This window comes from Drosophila innubila (assembly GCF_004354385.1).
Source record: "Drosophila innubila isolate TH190305 chromosome 2R unlocalized genomic scaffold, UK_Dinn_1.0 1_C_2R, whole genome shotgun sequence".
NCBI classification, from domain to species: Eukaryota; Metazoa; Arthropoda; class Insecta; order Diptera; family Drosophilidae; genus Drosophila; species Drosophila innubila.
In genome coordinates, this window is record NW_022995374.1 from 17,969,289 (window position 1) to 17,991,657 (window position 22,369).

Sequence of the window (22,369 nt, forward strand, 5' to 3'; positions counted from 1 at the left end):
TTTTTTTGTTGGCAATTTCTGAATTTTGAAGCTAGAATTTTTTTAATTTTTGCAGAATTTTTGTTGGAATTTGCTGCATTTTTTATTTTACTCTTGGAATGAAAAAGCTTCAAACCTTCATAAATGTTAACGTTTTTCTTAAAATTATTAATTTGTTGCAAGGCTATGGCATTTTGCAATTTGCATTTCCTAAAATTTAAAAAAAGCCCTCCGTTTGCAGTTATACTTGCCGTTTAACAGATTACTCCACCACTTAACAGGGTTTGTATGTGGCGGCTGGTCGATCGCCGAGTAAAGAGCAAATAAGATCAAATAAAGATGATAATTTTTATGGAGCGAGTTTGTCAACTCTCAGCGGAAAATCAACAAAAAAAAAGAAAGAAAAACGTAAGAAAATATACTTTTTTTTTTAAATTGAAATGCTGCCAGACGTTCAAACTATCGTTAATTTTTTCTGGGATTCAGTGCTGCCACATCGGCTTAAAAAACAGATGTTTACATCAGTGCTGTTCTATCACTTGTAATGGGAAATAGTGCTCTACAGTCTACTATTGGACACACTGGTTAACACATATAAATTATAAATAAATAAATGAGTCCCGTTCCGTCTGCAGCAGCGTCAAGTTCGAAGATACACCTGAAGTCGCAGTCGCGCGCCTACGTGCCATTATTTCGTGACTTTCGAGTGCTACCAGCGCGGCCAAATCGCATAAAAATAGCAACGTTATACAAATATACAAATTGTGGCCCGCTGTCGTGTGTTAAATGTGCATTTAAAAATTCCCCGAAAAACGGAAAGAGTTCTTCTGTTTCAGTACTAGTGTATTTTGTGCCAAATTAAAAATTTTGAACGCCAGCAGTGCATACAACAAATCACGCATTGCTGCTTCACTTGTTTTGTTGTTATTGTTTTACTGTTTGCTACTTTCTGATTTGAATGTCCGAAAATAAAGGCATCATGCTCGCCAAATCTATGCAAAAACACGCTGGACGTGCCAAGGAGAAGGTAAGAGAATTACATAGTAATTGGACAAATAGTTAAGCAAATAGGACAAGTACACTGTGACATTTTCTAGGGCGTGTGTGTGTTGTTCTCCACACTGACGTAGAACAGCCACCCATTACAACCGCCCAACTGTAATACGATGAGGTCGTGTCCCTGTCCTATTTTTAATAGACAAACTGTTAAACCAGCTGTCCTATGTCCCAATTAGAAGCTCTACAAATTTCATTGATACAAACATGTACATTCAAAAGAAAGTACAAATAACGTTACACAGAAATACGTACATATGATTAGGTACTTATTTGTAGGTATGTTAGTAAGTGACCATTGTGGTAAATTGCCCAACGAACTCATAGAAGATGCTACACTCACACCAACGTCGCATTACCGCCACCTGTCATCTTGTTTTGGGCGCAGCAATTGGAAGCTCTGTCTGTGTACTTCGATCAAGTTTCTGGCGATGATTTTCATTAGTTCAAAGCTTTGGGTTTGTCTTTTGTTTCTGCTATTCCCCCCCGCATCTCTTGTTTCATCTTTGCCGCCGCTGCGTGCACAAGTGAAAGTTTGGCGCTTCAGCGTTCGTTGGGTCCAGGGGCCGCTCAACTTTAATGTGAATGTCAATACAAACTCACACACACAAACAAAAATAGATATACAGTAAGTCAGGAAAGTGTTTTGACAAAAATAAAAACTCCCATATTTGATATTGCAAAAATATATAATTTGTTGTCTATTTATTTTAATTCTAACTTAATGATACTTAGCTACGATACTTAGAATAAGAAGCAAAAACAGATAAAGAATTGTTATTAAATTTAACTATTTTTAAAAAACTATATACGGATATATCGAGTCAAGAAAGTTTTTATTGCAAATATATATATTTTATATATATTTATTTAAATTTTTGTTCTATTATTCTTGGCTTTGGCTCTTAGAACAAATTAATAAAAGAATAATAAATTTCACTGACTATTTTTCAAAATATTAATTGAATTATTTCGAGTCAAGAAACTGTTTTGACAAACATAAATTCACAATTCAATTTTGCTATTGCAAAAAAATATTTATTATTATAATGTTGAGAACTAGCTAAAAAAAAAAAGGAAAAAGAATTGCATGGAATTTAACAATTTTAAAAAATAAAAAATAAAAATATATATTTTGTCAAAACACTTTCTTGACTAATTGTATATGTACATGTGAAAAAGAGTGTAAAGACAAAAAAAAAAGAGTTGCAGTTGACCCAGTCGACGGCACGTCGCGATGTCTTGTAAACAAGTTTTCGATGCTGCCCAGCGATCAGAGTCAGAGCCACATTCCAAAGCAGCCAGAAAATGCTGTAATCTAAGCTCTGAATGATGCTTTTTCTTTCAAGTTTTAAAGCGTATTGATTTGCTGTTGTCTCTATCACTGTATATATATTGGTGTGTGTGTGTGTGTGTGTGTGTTAGTCTTGGCATTTACAGTTGGATTTCTAAAGTTCATTGGTATTTTGTATACTGTGTGCTCTTTTTGGGATGCTCAAAGTTTCAGCTTCGCTCGTGTTGGTCATTAAACTTGAACAAATTCCTTAGACTTTCGTAAATGTCGTATAGCCTGTTGAGAATATATATTTTTAAACGCCAAATCCATATATAGATTAGTACTATTTCATTTACTACTTCCTGGAAAACAATTCAAATTACTTGGTAGATTTATATTTTACAGAAAATGTAGACCAAATTTTTGAATACATTTGCCGAGTGTAGAAACAGGCTGAAGAGGAGAAAGAATTGGAGATTTCATAATTTGGCGTAGAATTTATTTTTAAATATATAGACTAGTCTATAGGCAATGAGCACGTTTTGCTGCCCGGCGCTTTTTATTTGCGCATTGTGTGCTCATTTCGTTAGATGTATGAGTATAATTGAAAGAGAGAGAGAGAGAGAGAGACAGAGTGGGAGAGAAACGAAGAAATGAAGACGAGCCAACAGATTTTCATTAGAGAAAACTTGTCAAATCGAAAAAATACACACATTCATCGCATATCTACAAGATACTCGTACACATACGTATGCCTAGATACATTTTCATTTTGGGTGCGTGACTGACCCAACACCGAACATCGTCTCACCGTCTCCTTCTCCTCCTCTTGTCCGCTCCTCAGCACCTCAGCGTGAAAATGTCGCCTGGCAGTCAATCTTTAAATAGACGCCTGCCTCGTAGTTTACTCTTCAATTTCTATAGATACATTTTGGCTTTTGTTTTATAACTCTCTGCATAGAGCAGTTGCTATTTGCCTTCGTTGATTTTGTATACTCAAGTTTTCATTTTCGCAAAAGCGACACAAAACTTTTCTATCGCATAAGTAATTTTTTTCTTCTTTCTATCTTTTTGATTTTGCGAAATTTCGCCCGCGCTGATGTTTCGCATTTTTGTTTGCTATTTTTAAGCGGGTCCCGTAACAGCTGCCAAAAAAAATTGCTTTTCACTTTGTCGCTATTGCTGCCTATCAACTATTACCCTTTTAATTTCCCCTCACCTCTTTCTTTCGCTGATTAACTGCATCAACGATTGACATTTTATTGGCAGCTCAATTTTTAGAAACTCACAAACTTGCCTCTTGCATATTGAACTTCGTGTACATCGTCGTAGTTGTATTTAATCTTCTTCTTGCCTCTTTAAATGCCAATTGTTTCTACTTAATTCCACATTGCGCAAAAAGTCGCGTAACTTAATTTGAATTAAGTGAAATGAAATGGTATTTAAAGCGATAAGCGAGAATCAAGCAGCTTTATTACTATTATACAGATTGGATTCAGATCGCGATAAGAATGCTTGTGGACATTCAACTTTATCTCTTCACAAAGTGCCTTATGGAGTATATAGTAGAACTGTAAAAAAGACCTCCCAAAAATTGTATTTTCTTTAAATATAAATTATTTAATTTCTACTTTGCATATACTTTCATTCTGAGAAGCTCTCATTAGGGTATATAAGTTCTAAGCAATCATTTTGAAAATTATCAACTAATTTGACCTGCAAGATTAAATTATTTTTTGGGGCTCCGGCTTAAGGATCAGTTTCCCAGGCGATAACATGGAGAACTGTTGTTACAGTAATCCAAACCTGGCACTATAAATATATATTTCCATACAGTCGAATTCGAATTGCGGACTCAGTTAAAATAAATACTTGGAAATGCTTGCAAGTTGAGTGGGCAGAATTAACTGAAGTGCCAGCAGTTTGAAAAAGAGGCTACTTGGATTTCAGATACATAAATATTATGACAATTCGTATTGCAGGCTGTCTGATATATTGATTGGCAGGTGCAGTCTGGCTACGCCCCTTTCAGCAAATTGGGGGGCGTAAACTCTGCTGCAGATCGTCTATTAAGGGATTCAATCGAGCAGAGATACGCAGACGACAATTACGTGTACTCGAATGGAGTTGAGAGATACAGATACAACGCACTCAAAGGCACAGATAAAGATACTCAAACAGATACAGATACAGATACAGATACAATGCTAATACAATTCATGCTGACGTGCACTGATAATGGACTGTTGTGTGTTATAAGCCATTTGATTATGGGGTACATATAGAGGCGAACTTATTATAAAATTCAATTATAGAAATTGCCAACAATAATCGACGGAAAGTGACGACTGCGCAATGTGGGAAACGTTTTTATTATTTCTCCTTCTTCTCTATCTCTCTTTATAAAGTTTTCTTTTGTTAAATATGTCTCGTCACTTGGCTGATTGCATAACAATTGAATTACACTTCCATATTTATTGGCACTTCACTTAATTATATTTATGCAATTGTCCAGCTCTAACAATTCCATAACATGACATGTCGCAGACAGTGACTAAGATTTTTAATTCTATAGCTGATCGTCCACGGAAGTTCAAGTGTCGTCACATGAACTCTATTTCTATTTATATTAATCTATCTACATATCTCATAAGTGTGCTTATCAACACCTTTGTGGGCGCTATAAACAATAAACGCACAAGTTAATATCATAATGAAAACAAAAAACAACAAAAATGCGAAGTAACCAGACACATTTGAAGTGGTTCGCAAGGTCAATTACTGTTCGCAGTGCTCACAGGTCGAATACGTAATTTCGTGCCTGTTGTTTCTGTTATTGTTGTTAAGTTTTATTAGCTGTACTCTCAAAATGAATGAAAAAAAAGCACCGTAGAACAAAGCTCAACTCTCGTGTGCTGCAATTAATGTTATCGTGTGATTGAATCGATGTATATTCTGTTCATACCTCAAATATAATGGCATTCGCATTGATGAAACTGCTTCGACAGATAATTCAAAATTTTTCGAGTGCGTCATAACAAATTGGCAACATCTTGAGGCATTATTTATATTTAAAACATATAGCAGTACATTATATTAGAATGTGTGTCCAGAAAACCAAAATGTTTCATTCTTTTTTATGTGATTAAGTATAAATGAAAATCTGCTGGTTGTCGAAGTTTTAATACTCTTAGGAAGATAAAGTTTAGTTTATGTTAGCTTCTAAAAATGTTTAATTTACTTAAAACTGTTCATAGGAAATAAGTATGAGGGGATTTCTTTAGTTTTTTTAATCGTTAACTTTATTGATTTAAAACGGCACATTTCATGACAAAATTAAATCAACCTGCGCTAGGGTAACAATTTACGAAATCGATAAACTGTTCCTAGATTGTTTATTAAACAGAAATCTATAAAAGAGATTTATAACAAGTGCATTAGTATAAGTTTTGGATACATTATAAACATATGTGCACTGAAAACTAATGTGTATTTTATTACAATCTGGAAACAATAAGGAAATAGATTATTGTAATGTTTGTAGCATTGCCAATTTAATGCATTAATGCGATTAGTAGTTGAAAATACACTTGAGTATTTTATTAAGCTGAAAAGGTACATTTATTCAAAGTGCACCAATTAATAGTAACTAATTGAGCACATGGGAATTTTATTTTATATAGATAGACGGCAATACAGATATTAAGCTAATGTTAGCATTGAATTATCAGTAAATTTAGTCATGAGCTATATAGAATGAACGAGTTTCGGTTTGTTTATATGCGTGTACTGGGGGGTAATTTACTTTGGGTGTTATCTGGCATAAGGAGGACTGTCGAGAATGTACAAATACTGAATGTGAAACTCTAGAGATATCAGATTTCGTTGAATTCAATTCTTCGCTGCATTTTCGCTTGGCTTTTGTATGCGGAAATGTGGAAAATAAAAGAGAAAACTTTTGCCCTAGAACAAAAGCGTCAGTCAACCCAAATGGGAGGAAGCTGTGGAGCTGGCACGCGATTCGCTTGGGTGTTTGTTTGTGCCACTTTTTGTGAATGTCGTAGAGAATAATGCAACTGCCAGATACACAGATACTCACAACAAATACACGAGCTGGACAGGCATGGGAAACATTTGGGTGGCCTTTGTTCGGGCACCCTGTATACATGATTATAAATAAGTATATTTGTCTGTCCAGCTGTCGTCTATCTATTTGCGAAAGTGTTGCCAGTTGTTGTCAGCTACCAAATAAATATAAACAATAGCTTTAGAAAACCGGTTTCTCGAATCAACTGCGTTTCAGGTTATGCAATCAACGTTTATAAATATCAAATGCAAATATTATAAACCTCACTTAATTGACTCGTTAAATTTGTAATCAAGTGCCAACTTTCTTTGGCTCTCAGTCCTTTCTCTCTCTCGCTCCCTCTCGTTCACATATCCAATCAGAAATCCTAAGCGCAGCTCTTGCAACAATATTACGTATACGCCTCGCAACGAACGTTTGCCTAATTCCTCTTAATTGCTACGTACTCAATTTTTTCTCTCTTTATTTTTTGTTTTTTGAATTTTTTTTTTTTTGACGTTTTGCCATTTTGCATCTGTTTTGTTACGGCCGAATGCATCGCAAGTGGCTTTCAGCATAGAAATTAGCATAGTTCACAAATCGCAACGAGCACCAGAGATGGAGGCTTAACGAATCCGCACCTGGAACTATTTTTGAGAGCTTAGAATTGCACTTCAGTAGGCACAAAGAGGCAGGGGACAGGCAACCTTCGTGTTGCATTTACATTGGGTTTATGCAAGTTGCACAACCGCCGAATGCAATGGCAATCAGGGACAATTGTTAAAGTGCAATCATAATGCACAAATTCGAACCACGGGCCACTGGATGTTGTTGTTGTTGTTGCTCTCAAGGTTAACGTCGTTTTCAATTTGCGGGTACTCTACGCTAAATTGCTTTACATAACAAGCCACAGAAAAAGGGGGAAATAATGAACGGTAACAGAGCTGAAGGCGTCGTTAATTTCAATGAGATTTACTTGGCATTTTAATTCAGTTGCGGTTAGTACACACATATATAATAACAGTGTCATCATGTCTATTATCGTAGCTTTTCCAGAGATTTATTCATTAGATATAAGCTGGAACAGCTGGGAATCCCTCACAATAGAGATTTTGGGCTTTTTCTCTGGAGTTACACACACACAGCACACGTACGCTAAACGTATACTAAAGCCTTAACGTATGTTTTTTAGTCAAAAGTTTATCAATACATGCACAGTTTACCAATACAAATTTAAACTTGGATTAGTTCAATTTGGCATAAAATAATTAAATAATAGAAGCAGTAAAGTAGTTTTACTTTTTATTTTACTGCCACTTTATTAGGCTTCCTTATCATTGAGCTTATCTCTGTTTAACTTGATCAATGTCAGTATACAATTTATTTCAAATTGCTTTTTGTTTAATTTTGTCATTTTTATCTCTTTGCAGGTAAGAAAACTATGCCACAATGAGATTCAAATGGAAATGCAATTAAATAAAATTGAATGCAGCGCATTTAGCAATTTTTAAATGCATTTTAATGTATCGTAATGTAAAAGCCAATTGTCTATTGGCTTATTTGCAGTTGGCTGAGCCAAATATGCTTTAAGTATTCATGTGCCTGTATGTGTTTGTATCTGTGTCTGTTTACCAACAAGACAGCGGCATCAGGTGTTGCCTCAAATTGGTTGTAAGCCGTTTGGTGGCATCGATCAAGTGGAAAATATGTTTTCGCAAATGTTGATTGCTTCAGATACTTGTTTTTATTTTTCGCTTCAGCTGAGCCGGCAATAATTAAAAGCAGTTCACTGACTCTTTAAATTTTCTACTCGCATATATTTATTTACAATATGTAAAGCTAAAGGGTTGACGGTACCACAGGGGGGGTGGAGGGGGCGTTGCAATAATGGAATTGTCAATCGGCAACGATGCGTGCCAACGTCGACTCTGACTGTCGAGTTGCTCTGACAGCGAAATTTCTGACACGACAACTGCACATTATACCAAGCAGCTTAACTGTATATATGTGTATTACACACACACACAGATACAGTTATATACTGACACACTATAATCAAGTCTAACTCTCGACTGTTTTGAAATCTTTTTGGCACACTTTTTGTGCTCATCTTTTAGCCAGGAAATAGGTAAAAAGACAGAGATAGACAAACTGAAGTAACTCATTTGCTCATTCGCTTATCTCTGAGATATTCTCATAGGTATTTGCACTGCTGATAAGTCGTAACACCGCAAGAATTCATTATTTTTGTGTAATGGAATTTTGTGTGTTATCAGCGTCGTCCAGTACGAAAATTACTGAGCCCAAAACGAATTGTTGCCCGTTGCGCAATCTAATTGTTATTATTATTATGTATTATTATTATTTGTTCGTTTTTTGGGTGCTTGAAAAGCAGCGTTAACAATTGACTGATTTTATGGCTTTTTCGAAATCATTTCATTTTTATTTATGCTATAATATCATGATAAGTTGTGGACAACCTAAGTTTCTGTTGAATTAAATTGATATAAAAGTGTTGAGTATGAGAATAACTACAGCAAAAACAAATTAACTTATATGCTTGTCATTCCATTTGCTAGCCTTAAAAGCTACAAATCATTTAGATTATCTTAGTGTCTTAAGTTTGTCAGCGGAAGTCTATGAAACTCTTCAAACAATTGTAGGTTATGCATATTTAACAAATAAATTCAAATTCCCTTGAACTAAAATTGCAATTACTTGAAATATTCTCTTAACGAGTTCGTTTATCAGTTCTTAACTATATATATTTAAGAAATTGAATTAAATTCAATAACATTGAATATTAACTTATTTCTATTTACTCAAAATATTTTCTTAAATATTTCTAATCATACAAACTCATTAAACTGTTTTATACTACGAATTGCAGTTACTTAAAATATTTTCTTTAAACCATTTTAAAACTATGAATATTTAGCGAACTAATTTAAATTCCCTTGAATTAAGATAACAATTACTTGGAATATTCTCTTAGCCACTATTTGATTACCTTACCACAATTGAGATTCCGATGTTTGTAAATATTTCTGTTTATTCTGGTACTCATGCTTGGATTATCTTTCTCTCTCTCTCTCTCTCTCTGTCTCTCTGTATTTGTGGATCCCCTTCAGTCAGTTTGGCAATTTGTATTGTTGCTCTTGACCCGTTTTCCACAGTTCAGCAAACAACAAACCCATAGAATTGTAAACCATAAAGTTCATCTATAAACTGACAAAATAAAAAGAGACTATTAGTAAATTTTGTTTACTTTTACGTTCGATTTTTAATGGAGCGTACTTTTGGATTGCCCAACATTTTCGGCGCTGCGTCATGCAACGTCACGTGTCGTTAAGAGCTTTGATTTCAATTTTGATAGCTATGCAAATCACGTGCCTCTTCTTTTTATCTGCCTCTACCTCCGCATCCATCAAATCAAACTGATCTCAATGGATAATGTTGGGTCTACGTGTTGCGACTTTGGCAACAACAATGTAAACACTTGCCTTCGTTGGGCTTCGATTTGCACCGCATTGTTAAACGACACACATAAAGATACAGATACAATGTACGAGTGTTTGATACTAGAAAATACGACTACGAATGGCCTGAAAATGTATCTTAAGTCGCACTAACTATAAGTGACACTCTGTTAGTTTTTTGTGGCTCATAATGAGACATGTGCTAAATGTAAGCTCATGATTTGACCGCAATTTGTCGGAGCAAAAGCAACAACAACCCAGACATGCAAAGCACTTTAAGTATCTCACAGATACATTATAATACTATAGATGTTCTCAATAGCTTGTGATTGATTAGCATAGCTCTATCATATGCCTGGGCATGACCACTTTTTCTTATATAATGCCTGCGGCTATTGTCCGATCGCCGACAACAAAAAAACTCAATTCTTCGCTCTTTTCTATATATTGTGGCAAATGACTTGAGTTCATTTTTATATCGGCACAGCGACGTCATATATTTCACGTTTCTGCCAAAAGTGAAAGAAAATAAACATAAGAGTGCACTGGAAAAAATATTCTAGTGCAAGATAAACATTAAATATAATTATTTAAATTTTTCAAAAAAATTTTTTTTTGCATCACATAATTTTTTTATTCAGTTTTTTTATTTTTTGTTACTTTTACCAGAATTTTTCGCTGAGTGTAGACACATGCGCCGCTCACTCAACACGAGTGAGAGACTGACTGTCTCTCTTTGCTCTCTTCGGTTAAATCAAAAGCTTTAGAGTCTAGAAGAGTCACAACTACATATGCAATTTGTGTGTATCTGTGTATGAGCATGTCTTGGCCCAGTAAATTCTTTGCAGTTGGCGAAAATATTTGCATTTCTTATTAGCCAACTCAGCTAGCTTATACTAAGTAGATTTACATACGTATAGCGTAGCGTATCTAAAAGATACTTCCCAGTACTGATTTTGCAGTTGCGCTTCAAACTTGGCTAATTGCATTTGACAGTGTTTCGATGAAGCCAAACAAAATCACTTCAGACCATTCAATTAATCGTTGCCTATAAATGCATAGAGAAAACTTAATGTTATTCGAATAAATAGAAAACGTGTAAAGCTAATTGAAAAGCGGAATGCGGAGCAGGTTAGATAAACAGCCAGCGTAACGAGCTGAAAACCAACAAATAAAAATCCAATACAATGTAGAGAAAAGTCCAACAACTACGTTTACTACTGCAAAAAATTCAACTCGATTCGAAATGTTTCATAGAAAATTCAAATAATTATTGAATGAAATGCTAAAAACATCTTAAATAATCGCTGACCCATTTGCAATCTTTCGCCTTTCGAATAGCTAGCGGATATTACAAGTGGCAAATGCTTGGACAGGTTTTTTTCATTATTTTTATTGCATTATTAGCATTTACTCCAAGTTCGATGCCGCCTTTTCTGGTTGCCACACTCTTTTCGTTCGTATCTTGTAGACACTTTTGAAAAACAGACAAAAATATTCTCTACAGTCAACTATTTTCTGTTTCTGGATAAGCTCTATAACTCAACCATTTCTGTTTAAATGGAAATGTTGAGCAGATCACGATCAATAATAAAGATAGTAAATGTATCTGTTAAACTGAGCACACATACACTGTATTTTTCAAGCAATTAAATTTAATATGTTGTTATTTGTAGCCTTGCATGAGCTTTAAAAAAAAACCCCAGGAATTTTTTTTATTGTTTTTCGAGTTACAACTAATGTTAATAGATAAATCATGGCAGAGACGACGATTGTCTCAAGCCTAGGCAAATATTAGTTATTTTCTTTGGGAATTTCTGTCGAACTTTCTACCGAGTTTCACTTTCCACTAGCTTAAGCTTAAAGCGATAACGTCGCATCCAATACGAACGAAAGAAAGCTCAAGCAGCAAATGAAAGAAAGAGTGCATAAAAAAAGAGAGAGATATCGATGCTTAAAAGAAATTATGCAAATGGAGGCAAAGTTGAAAACGTCGCATAAATAAAAATGCAAATCGAATACGAATTCGATTGCGCAATAAAATGCTTTAATTTACATACATTTCTACATGCATAATGGATAACAATTTAATTATTTTTTATGCAATCTACAAACAAAGCTTATAAGAAATTCTTTAAATCGATCAGCAAAAATTTAACGATTGAACAAAATTGTTTGAGAACAATATTTTATATGTTGCACTAAAAAAAAAGTTAATGAATGTTTGAACATATTCTTTTACTTTCTATGATCAACACTTTATTAAAATGAATATAATTCTCAATTAAATTGTATTCACTGATTAATTTACGAGTAATTCAAAGCTTATTCTAGTCTAACTCACATTTTATTAGTACATTTTTCCAACTACTTTGTAGCGGAAAGCTTATTGTAAATTCAACGCCATTTTTAGCAAATCATTATTAATGACAATAACTAACACGATATATGAGCTGTTTCTCAGTAGTTTATTTGTTGTTAGCACATTTTGTGCTCTTAACTTGATCTGAGATCAGTGTAAGTCATATGACTAACCATTAGTGGCGCCAGAAGGGGAGTGTTTGCGAGGGGCGGACGGGGAGTTGAAACCGGTTACTGCCCACAACAACAGTTTGCTGTCATCAACTCGTCTGTCAGCTACATAAACTGGCATATATCTCATGTATATATATATGGTTTTACCGCTAACCACTGGCAACAAGTTGAAAATGTACTTTTGTGGTAATAGGTTAGGTCTTTAACTTGCCAACACACACACTCAGACACTCACATAGAGATAAAGTGGCACTTGTCAGCTTGTTGGCAACGGCCTCAACTCTGCCGCTAGGCGAGGCCATAGGCGTGCGGAAAAGGGCGTGGCATCAGCCGTAAGCCGGCAGCAACAACAACAACAACAGCAGCAGCTCTGACACCGATCTACTCATGGCACATTTTCCATACCCATTTCTCTCATTCATTCTCTCTATTTGCACTCACTTGTCTCGCACTTTTACAAAGTTTTTCACAATTGTATTTTTTATTTTTCCCCCATATTTTTATTTGTTGTTGCTTGTTGTATGTCAGTTGCCTGTTCATGTTTAATATTCCCTTTTTTCTGCCATGCTCTGACTCGTATATAATTTCTAGTTTAGCTGACGTTGCCATTTTGTATACCCTCGACACGAATTGACAATAAACGGGTAGTCGCAGCTACTAGATTTTCCAGTCGCAAGCTTTTTAAATACACTGAAAAAAAAGACCAACTTCTAAAATCAAGAACATTCATCTTAAATATTTTGTTCTTAAAATAAGATTATTTCAAGACCAAATTACTAAAACTAAGATTATTAATCTAAAAAAACTTAAAATCTTAATATAAGAATAAAAATCTTAAATTGTTAGGAAAGTATAAATAGGTACTATTTCGTACAAAAGAAATGATAGCACCGTGGCGCTCTGGTTAGAGAGGCCGCTTCAGCTGTGAAGCAGTAGGCGGCGGTTCGAATCCCCCTCGTAACAAATGAAAATAACATTTATAAAATTACTAAAACAGAATAAAATATAAATAAATCTAAATTTAAAAATAAAAAAAAAATATAAATATAAAAAATAATTTTCATTTATTTTATTTTTTGATTTTAATTTTAAGAACATTTATTCTTAAAATAAGAACTTGGTCTTATTTAAAATGTTCTTAAAATCAAGATGTGTTCTCTTAATTCAAGAATTTGATGTTCTCGACGCATTTTTTAGACCAAAAATCTTAGTTCTGAGACCAAAATCTTGATTTTAGAACATTTTTTTTATCAGTGTAGTATCTCATAGTCATAGTCGTAGCTTTTCTTTCTTTACGCTTATATTTTCCTTTTTCTTGCAGCTGTCTGTGGATTGCTTATAAACTGGGCCAACGCTTACTTATATATAATTTGAAATGTCTCCTCCGCCCCTCGCTATATGTTTTAACAATATGTTGGCTGCTGCACTTTACTTTTGTTTGTCTGCCCATCTTGATGGGTGTGTGTGCGTGTTGTTGTTGTTGTTGTTGCTTATTTCTGCTTCGATTTATATTTATATATGTGTTGCACTTTTGAAAGTTGAATTATTTTGCTAGAGCAAGATACAATATACAAGCTACAGATACTTTATGCATCTGGCAAACTTGTGGGCTTTTATTATTGTTGTTATTGCTGCTGATGTTGTCATCGTTTTTTGTATGACAACTCCTCTGTACGCCCCCATTTTTTTTTCTATTTTGTACAGAGCGCAGCGACTGGCTTAGAGCCAAAAGCTTAGCCCACGTTTGATGTCTACGCACATGTTGCATGCGTGGAATTAGCCAAAAACTTGGTGTATATAGACTAGATTCATAAAGGCAGAAATAGAGAGTAAAAGAGCACACATAAGTTTTAAAATAAATGACAGACTCTTGGCATATATATTCTATATACTCATTATATATATATACAGTTGTCTACGATGACGCAAAATGTGACTGAGACATTACACAAAAAATAAATATTAAAGAAGGACGCATGGCCAAAATGGCCAAGTCTGTGGCTTGCCCAGCGGAAGTGGACAGTCTGTGGTGGCCAACGATGGTGGCTATATTAACCACACAAAGTCCAATTATTCATAATCATATCTACAAAATGAATATATCTATGTGTGTCTGTCTGTATTTGCATAATAGTTGGCCAGCAGAAGAACTAATTGGTAGAGAAATTGATAATAATTCGTTTGCGGCTTAATTAATAAAAGTTTTGCGCCATGGCAACCGAATCACATTCGAATTTTGATTTCGATTTCGAAACCACATTCGCCCACAAACCGCTGACTGCATTTGGTTGATTATTGCCACACGTGGGCATATTTTACCAATATATACTACCAATATCTACAAATATGTACATGGATATTTGTTTGTGTAAATGCAGTCTTCACTTGACCAATTAAGGTTAACAATAACAATAACAATAACAATAAGAAGGAAAAATCAAAAACCATTCGTACAGTTTAAAACTTGGCCCGTTCTCTTCGTATTTTGCCGGTTTTTTGTTACAAAAATGGACAGAAAATGCGTCAACAAGTTGCTGGGAAACTACCCACAATGAAGTTGCTCTCTCTGTGTGTGTGTGTGTGTGAGTGTTGGTCAGTGTGCCCATAATAGGTTTTTTATGTGCATGAGCTACACTTGCTGGATGTGGACATAGTTATATTATATGAGACATATACACGGAGCGAAAAGTTACTTAAGTTGCTAGCAAAAGTTAACAGAACAAGAACTGGCTACTCTACTATTAAATACTCTTTTAATTTATTTACTTTCAGCTGCCTATTTAATACCTTCACATAAAGGCACATAATAATTTAATAAAATATAACGTTTTTAATTAAATATTTTGTTGAAAAATATTAACTTAGAAAGAATGTTTTTTTTATGTAACTTGAGTTTTAGATTATAAATCAATTAAAATTCTTGTAAAATAATTTTAAATAAGCTTTCAAATCTAACGATATTCAGAACCTATCCTCTTATTCGTTTTTCAAGAGTATTTCAACTTCGTTACAATAAATTTGTTGTATACCTAATTTGATATGCTTATCGCATATCATATCGTACGTTGGATAATTATTCATAACGGCGCTGTGTCAGTGTTTAACGTCTCATTTCCTACTGAGGAAGTTGCAATGCTTTCCCACTGTAGATTAATATACAGTATGTTAAGTAATTCTTTTGACAAAATACTAATTAATAATCTTAAAACAAGTTAAAAGAAAAAAAAATACGTTTTAAAATTTTATGAAATGTTCAACAAACATGTGCATTTATTTTATCACAACTTAGCCTTGATATATATATATCTGAACTTAGCCTTGATATATGTACATATGTGTCATTTTCTATCTCCAATCTGCTCAGAATCTTGGAATGTTATCTTTTATCTTTGCTCAAATATTTGGCTAAATGAAATTATCTTTAAAAGTGCTGAATAGCTTTTAGATGATAAAACTTTACTAAAAGCTGCGTTGCTTATACGCACTGTATTACAGCATGTGTTGAACGCTCTCTTTTACACTCGCTCTCTCTATCTCTGTCTGTTTGTGTGTGGGGTCACATTTGAGGCGTGGGCGCTGTTGAAAAACTGTTACAAGGTTGTGTCAGCAATTGACAACTTATCATTGGGGTTGTCCCTCCCCTCTCCTCTCCTCTCCTCTCCTCTCCTCTCCTCTCCTCTCCTCTCCTCTCTCCTCTCCTCTCCTCTCTCCTCTCCTCTCCTCTCCTCTCCTCTCCTCTCCTCTCCTCTCCTCTCCTCTCTATTCTCAGCATCTGCACCTGCTCAGCAGCTTGCCACATTCCAGTTGCTTAGCTTGTTTGATGTGTTGTTGCAAAGCATTTAGAATTTATCTCAAGTATCTGCGGCAACACATTGACCGGAGGCAGCGGCCCGAACTGCGTTCTTAACCCAAATGCGCCGTTGACAGGCAAATGTGGCAACAGATTTAGCACTCTGCTAAGTATTCTTTTTTCAACATTAACATCATCATGTCTTCCTCTTATTGTTCTGATTCTTATTCTTTTCTATGCTATTTCTTGCGAGTACAACAGACATGTAAAAAACTGAACCGGGCATAGACAGCACTTGCCAAATGATTTCTTTTATTTATAAATGCGCCATTTGCTAGACTATTCGCTATTTGCTATTTGCTACTCGTATGTGTGTGTTAACTGAACAAATGTTGCCAGCACATGGTAATTGAACTGAGATTACGTGGTCGGGCTTAAAGAAAATAGCAACCCACACTCTGAGCCACTTTATCAATGACCTTGAGCGACACCCACTCTTCGAGACATGAAACTGGTTATTAATTCCAAAATCACATTCCAATCTTGCGCTTGCAGATTCTACAAAACTTGGGCAAAGTCGATCGCACCGCCGATGAAATCTTTGATGATCATTTGAATAATTTCAATCGCCAACAAACAAATGCCAACAAATTACAAAAGGAGTTCAATAACTACATAAGATGCATACGCGGTAAGTTGAAAATTGTCGCCCACATACCATAAACTTATCTTATATTTGATTTATAGCCGCACAAATTGCCTCAAAGTCGCTGTTGGAAGCCGTTTGCGAAGTCTACGAACCACAATGGAGCGGATACGATGCGCTTCAAGCACAAACTGCCGCCTCGGAAAGTTTGTGGCTCGATTTTGCACACAAACTGGGTGATCAGGTCCTGATACCCCTCAATACATATACTGGTCAGTTTCCAGAAATGAAGAAGAAAGTGGAGAAGCGCAATCGCAAACTTATCGACTACGATGGTCAACGTCATTCGTTCCAAAATCTGCAAGCCAATGCCAACAAACGCAAGGATGATGTTAAGGTAAGGCCTTCAACATTTATTCATTTACCTTAACTACTTCCATCGATAAAAAACATTATTTGGTATTTAAAATGAGGTTAAATAAAATATGTAAAAGGCTCGCACTTTTCTGTTTGTATTTATTAAATTGACATTTTTTCGATAACTTTGGCGTTATATTATTTTGATCAACATTTGGCTCCTTTATTAATTCTGCATTTCAATTTTGTTCATTAAAAATATTCCATTTAATTCAATCATCAGCCACTAAATTATGCCATTATCTATATTTTTAAATACATTAATTGTTGAAATGGTGTTGTATTATTTTATAGCTTACCAAAGGTCGTGAACAGCTGGAAGAGGCTCGTCGCACCTACGAAATTTTGAATACGGAACTACACGATGAGCTGCCCGCCCTCTACGATTCGAGAATATTGTTTTTGGTAACCAATTTGCAGACACTGTTCGCCACAGAGCAGGTGTTCCACAATGAAACGGCTAAGGTGAGTTTTAATTAACTACATTCAATAAGCTTTCAACTAATTCACTTTTTTTTGAAAAGATCTATGCGGAATTTGAGGCAATCGTTGATAAATTGGCCACAGAATCGCAACGTGGCTCTAATACGCTGCGCAAACAAACAAGTAAATGAGAAGAAAAATGCATGTAATAATAGAGTGACATATTTATAATGTTAACAATCTATTTGTTGTAGTAAATGTCATCAAGACTTCAAGCCCAGTGCAATCGCCAGTGAATAAACTGAACAACGCCAATGCCAACAACAGCAACTATCAAAATCAAATTACCACAAATGGTGGCTCCAGTCTGGCAAACAGTCGTAAGTACATGTCCCAGAGGTGCTCTGAATTGTATACGTGCTTTCTATCTATAAATTCTACTGACTCTGATAATACTCAATTATTTATTTGTTTATTTATGCAATTACGTTTTTTATTTTGTTTACTTTTTGCTTCTTTTTCCCTTTTGTTCAAATAAAACAACATAAAAAATATAAATTGCTCAAAACTGTACAAAAAAAAATGCATTACATATCGCCAAAGTGTAAAATAAATTCTCAATTATCTTGATTTATGTAAAATATCAAAAAACAAGAACTTAATATAATACACAACATTTAAGATACTTGTATATTTACATATATTATCTATTATATGCACTATTATGTTATTTATTATTATATTTTTATGCAAATTGTAATGGCATATGATTATTTTTTTTTAGTTTTTGGCAATTTATAAATATTTTTTAGTTGTCGCCAACTAATTCTGTTAACTGTTGTTGGATTCTTAGCAAATGTAGCAAACATTCCCTTTGTTAACGGGTTCCTAAATTTCCATGTAAAAACTTGTCTTTGTATTTTGTAAAGAAAAAGAAATAAATTTAATACGGTCGGAGCTAATTTATTGCTTTTTATAATATAAAAGTTGTTGAATAAAAACTCTTTATGACCTATCATTCATTCAAATTAGATATCCCAGACTAGCATAAGTTTAAGAAAATGTGGCCCAAACAAATGGAATGTTGCATGTTGACGCTTTATTTAATGCAGAAATCTGACAAAATATATGAAATCTTCTGAAAGTGTCCTTAAACCCTTAACATGCATGTCTTTAGTTATATATTTTACTTTTTTTCTCTTTTTTATGAATTAAAATTTAATGTTTATGTTGGAATGATGCTAACCCAAAATAAAAAAAATAAACAAACGATTGAATGAAATAACCACACATATTAAACAAAAAAAAACATACAATAAATCAACACCAACGTATAAATGAATATAAATAAAATATATAAAAAAAAAAAAACAACAAATATACAAAAATAAATATATACAAAAAATTAGCAACATCCACAAGCTCATCAATGGTTGAGCCACGATTTGATTCAGTTTCTTCAACACCAGAACCGACGCCAGAGTCGGCACAGCTCCCAGAGCTGCCACACAGCCCCACACCGCAACTGGAGAAGCCTGGAGCCGAAGAGGTGGCAGCAGCAGCAATAGCAGCAGCGGTTGCCAATGGATTCACCAGCATCACCACAACAGCAGCAACAACAAGCACATTTGTGGAGAGTGCTGCTGAGCCAACCAGTCCGAATGCTAATACAGTGGCTAAAACAGAGGAAACGATCACTGAATTGACAGCAGATGCTAAGGAAACAACAACAACAACGACGACGACAACAACAACAGCAGCAGCAGCAGCAACAGCAACAAAATCAATATTAAATGGCAATAATAATGAACCAAATGTGCAACCACCCACCACCAACAGCAGCAACAGCAACAATGGCAGCAGCAGCACAACCACCAACACCACCACCACCACAACAGCCATAGCATCCACACCAAAAGAACCAGGAAAGCAGCCGAAAGAGCTGCCGGATGGTCAGTCGGGTGCCAATGGCAATTCGAGTTCGCTTGAGGAGCATAAACAAAAGAAACTAGGTAAAGAAACAACAACAACAAACACAATTACAACGCACTCAGTTACAGATACAGAAACAGTTAGCAGTAGCCAAAAACATTTAGTTAATACCCAAACTGTTATAAAACATAATAAAAATCCCTTCGATGAAGATGACGAACGCATCTATGAAGTGCCCAAGGGTGAGTAAGCGTCCAAACTACGATACAAACTACGGAAACTATTCAAATTGGGTCTGTCTGCATTTCTAAACTGTGTCTGTCTGTCGTTTCTTGTCTCTGTTTGGGCACCACCACCACCACCAACAACACCACCACAACCACCAAATCACAATTCTCTGAACTCTGGGTGCCTGATAGAGCCAGATCTGCTGACAGCGGCTTGTCTATTGTAAATTTCATACTTAAAGCTTTAGTTTCTGTAATGATGTCTGTATCTGTATTCATATTTTCTAACCACAAAATTATTATACAAATTCGTATTGTAAATCTACAAAGGTGCAACGCATGTGTGAATCTAGGGAAATTATTTTGTTTTGTACTTAAACTTATGGTAGATTCTTAGGCAGTCATCAGCCTTGCGATTCTTTCAGTGGTGCGTTTTCATTATCAACAAATCGAATCATTATAAAACAAGTTGCGTTTAAAAGTAAACATAAAAAAGACTAGAATATATTCAATTAAATTTAAAGAAAAATTGGATAAGATCATAAAATATAAATAATATTATTAATTTTAATTTAACAAAAAATTTGATACGATAAATAGTACTTTTGTTTACTTTGAAATGCACTTGTCCTGAGTACATACACCTCATATTATTATATCACACTCATTTTATCATTATATATGCCTGTATATATAAATAGTTAATATACTATAAGTTGATAGTATTCGTCATTCTCACGTATTCGTAACAACATTTATTGATAAACAAAAACTGGTTGCAGGTGGCTAAGGCTACAACAAGTAGGTTACTACATCTAGCTCTAAGTTGTCTTCAGTCATTTTTCATTTGATCACCAATAAAAATAAATATACAAATAATAATATAAACACAAACACCGCTTGCACGTTCGTTGCTTAAGTCTTTTGTATTATCGGTTACAGCAGTTGCCGTCGTAATAATTCTACTTAAAACATGAAAACTATTTAAACAAAAAAAAACCTGACTAACCCATGCAGGCTGCGAACTTTTAATAAATTAACAGCAAGTTTTGTTCTTGCTTTTTGCGTTTTGTTCACTAAAAATGAGTTATGCATAGATTATGATGTATATTTATGTACGGTACAGCTGTAAATCTAATTATGTAGTTGACATTTTTAACTGAATTGAAGCAATAAATTGTACTGGATTTTAATTCACAGATGCCAACACAGCTGATTTGCCACCAGGTGTGCTATATCGTGTGAAGGCGACCTACGGCTATGTCAAGGAGGATGTCGATGAGCTGAGCTTTGAAATTGGCGACACCATACGTGTCATTGAGTACGACGATCCCGAGGATCAGGTATAACTATTTTTTTAGTTGCTCCACAGCTCATTTGCTGATTTATCATTTATCAAAGGATACATGTCCCATATAAGAGCTACGCATGCGCTAGTTACCCCTCCATGTGCAATCGTACAGAATTTTACTACTTGTCTTTATTGAATGCAGTTTTTTATTACCAATTTGCAGGAAGAAGGCTGGCTAATGGGTCAAAAGGAAGGCACAACCGAAAAGGGCTTATTCCCCGCCAACTTTACGCGTCCCATTTGAAAAGCTGACGCAGCTACAATGACGGAATGAATGCAACTAAACACCACTAAATAACAACAGAAACAAGAATAACAACAACCACTTCAGCCCAAATTTTGTTATATTATTATATACAAGCAAAATACTTTTTACACACATTTTACAAACTACTTTGAACGAACTTCAACTTTCGGCCAAATTTTGATACAGCGCTGCACCAATTATTTTAATTGTCATTGAGAACCTGTGGTTTTTCGTCAAATTTATTGTTTAAATTAAATCAAATTTATATTTTAATTCGTACGATGTAATAAACAGTCGTGAATTTGTTAAAGCAGTGCTTCCAAACATTATTATTATTAATATATAATTGTTGAGAAATGATTGCACACAAAATATTTTGAAATGTTTCATATATATTATTTTGTTAGTTATAAGCTTAAACAAAAACAAAACATGCAAAAAAGAAAAAAAAACAAAAATTAATATGAATGAAAAATCTAAATCCATACTTATACACATATATATTATTTGTTAAACCTATTATTGTGCTCATAATTAATACGAACAAAATGTATCTAATTTGTAATTTGTTAAAAGCAAAAGGCAAAGACGAACAATTTAACGCATATCACTCGATAAGGATCATGTTTCAAGCATGTTAACTGCTAGAGCGAGAGGAAGAATACAAAAATAACCTTTTGTATATGTATTTTGCAAATCATGTAGTACGAGTTTTTTATAGTCAATTGAATGTTTTGGAGTGTAAAGAAAGGCCACTAGAATTTCCCATTTTGGCATTTTTTTTTGGCAATCTGAGTACAACATTAAATTGTTTTTTATTCATTTAAATTAATATTTTATTTGTAGCTGTTATTTAGTTGAAGAAATCGAAAAGTACACTTTAATAACATTACTAGTGTCAGCTTTATACCATTATAAAAACAAAAAAAAAAAACAAGCCAATAG

General features: G+C 34.4%; 1 protein-coding gene across 4 annotated transcripts; it reads left to right on the top strand.

Annotated features, from left to right (window-relative positions):
- Positions 1 to 570: 570 nt before the first annotated feature.
- LOC117783120 (myc box-dependent-interacting protein 1) lies at positions 571 to 22,345 on the top strand. 4 transcript variants are annotated; one of them, XM_034620330.1, is made up of 10 exons: positions 571 to 1,006; positions 16,737 to 16,872; positions 16,929 to 17,224; positions 17,539 to 17,709; positions 17,769 to 17,850; positions 17,922 to 18,047; positions 19,077 to 19,679; positions 19,728 to 19,841; positions 21,027 to 21,169; positions 21,341 to 22,345. In XM_034620330.1, the coding sequence occupies exons 1-10, from the start codon at positions 938 to 940 to the stop codon at positions 21,419 to 21,421; spliced, it is 1,821 nt and encodes a 606-aa protein (XP_034476221.1). In that variant the 5' UTR covers positions 571 to 937; the 3' UTR covers positions 21,422 to 22,345. The 4 variants fall into 4 exon arrangements, with proteins under 4 accessions (XP_034476221.1, XP_034476222.1, XP_034476223.1 ...); XM_034620331.1 differs by having other exon boundaries at positions 19,137 to 19,679; XM_034620332.1 differs by lacking the exon at positions 19,728 to 19,841 and having other exon boundaries at positions 572 to 1,006.
- The last annotated feature ends 24 nt before the right edge of the window (positions 22,346 to 22,369 follow it).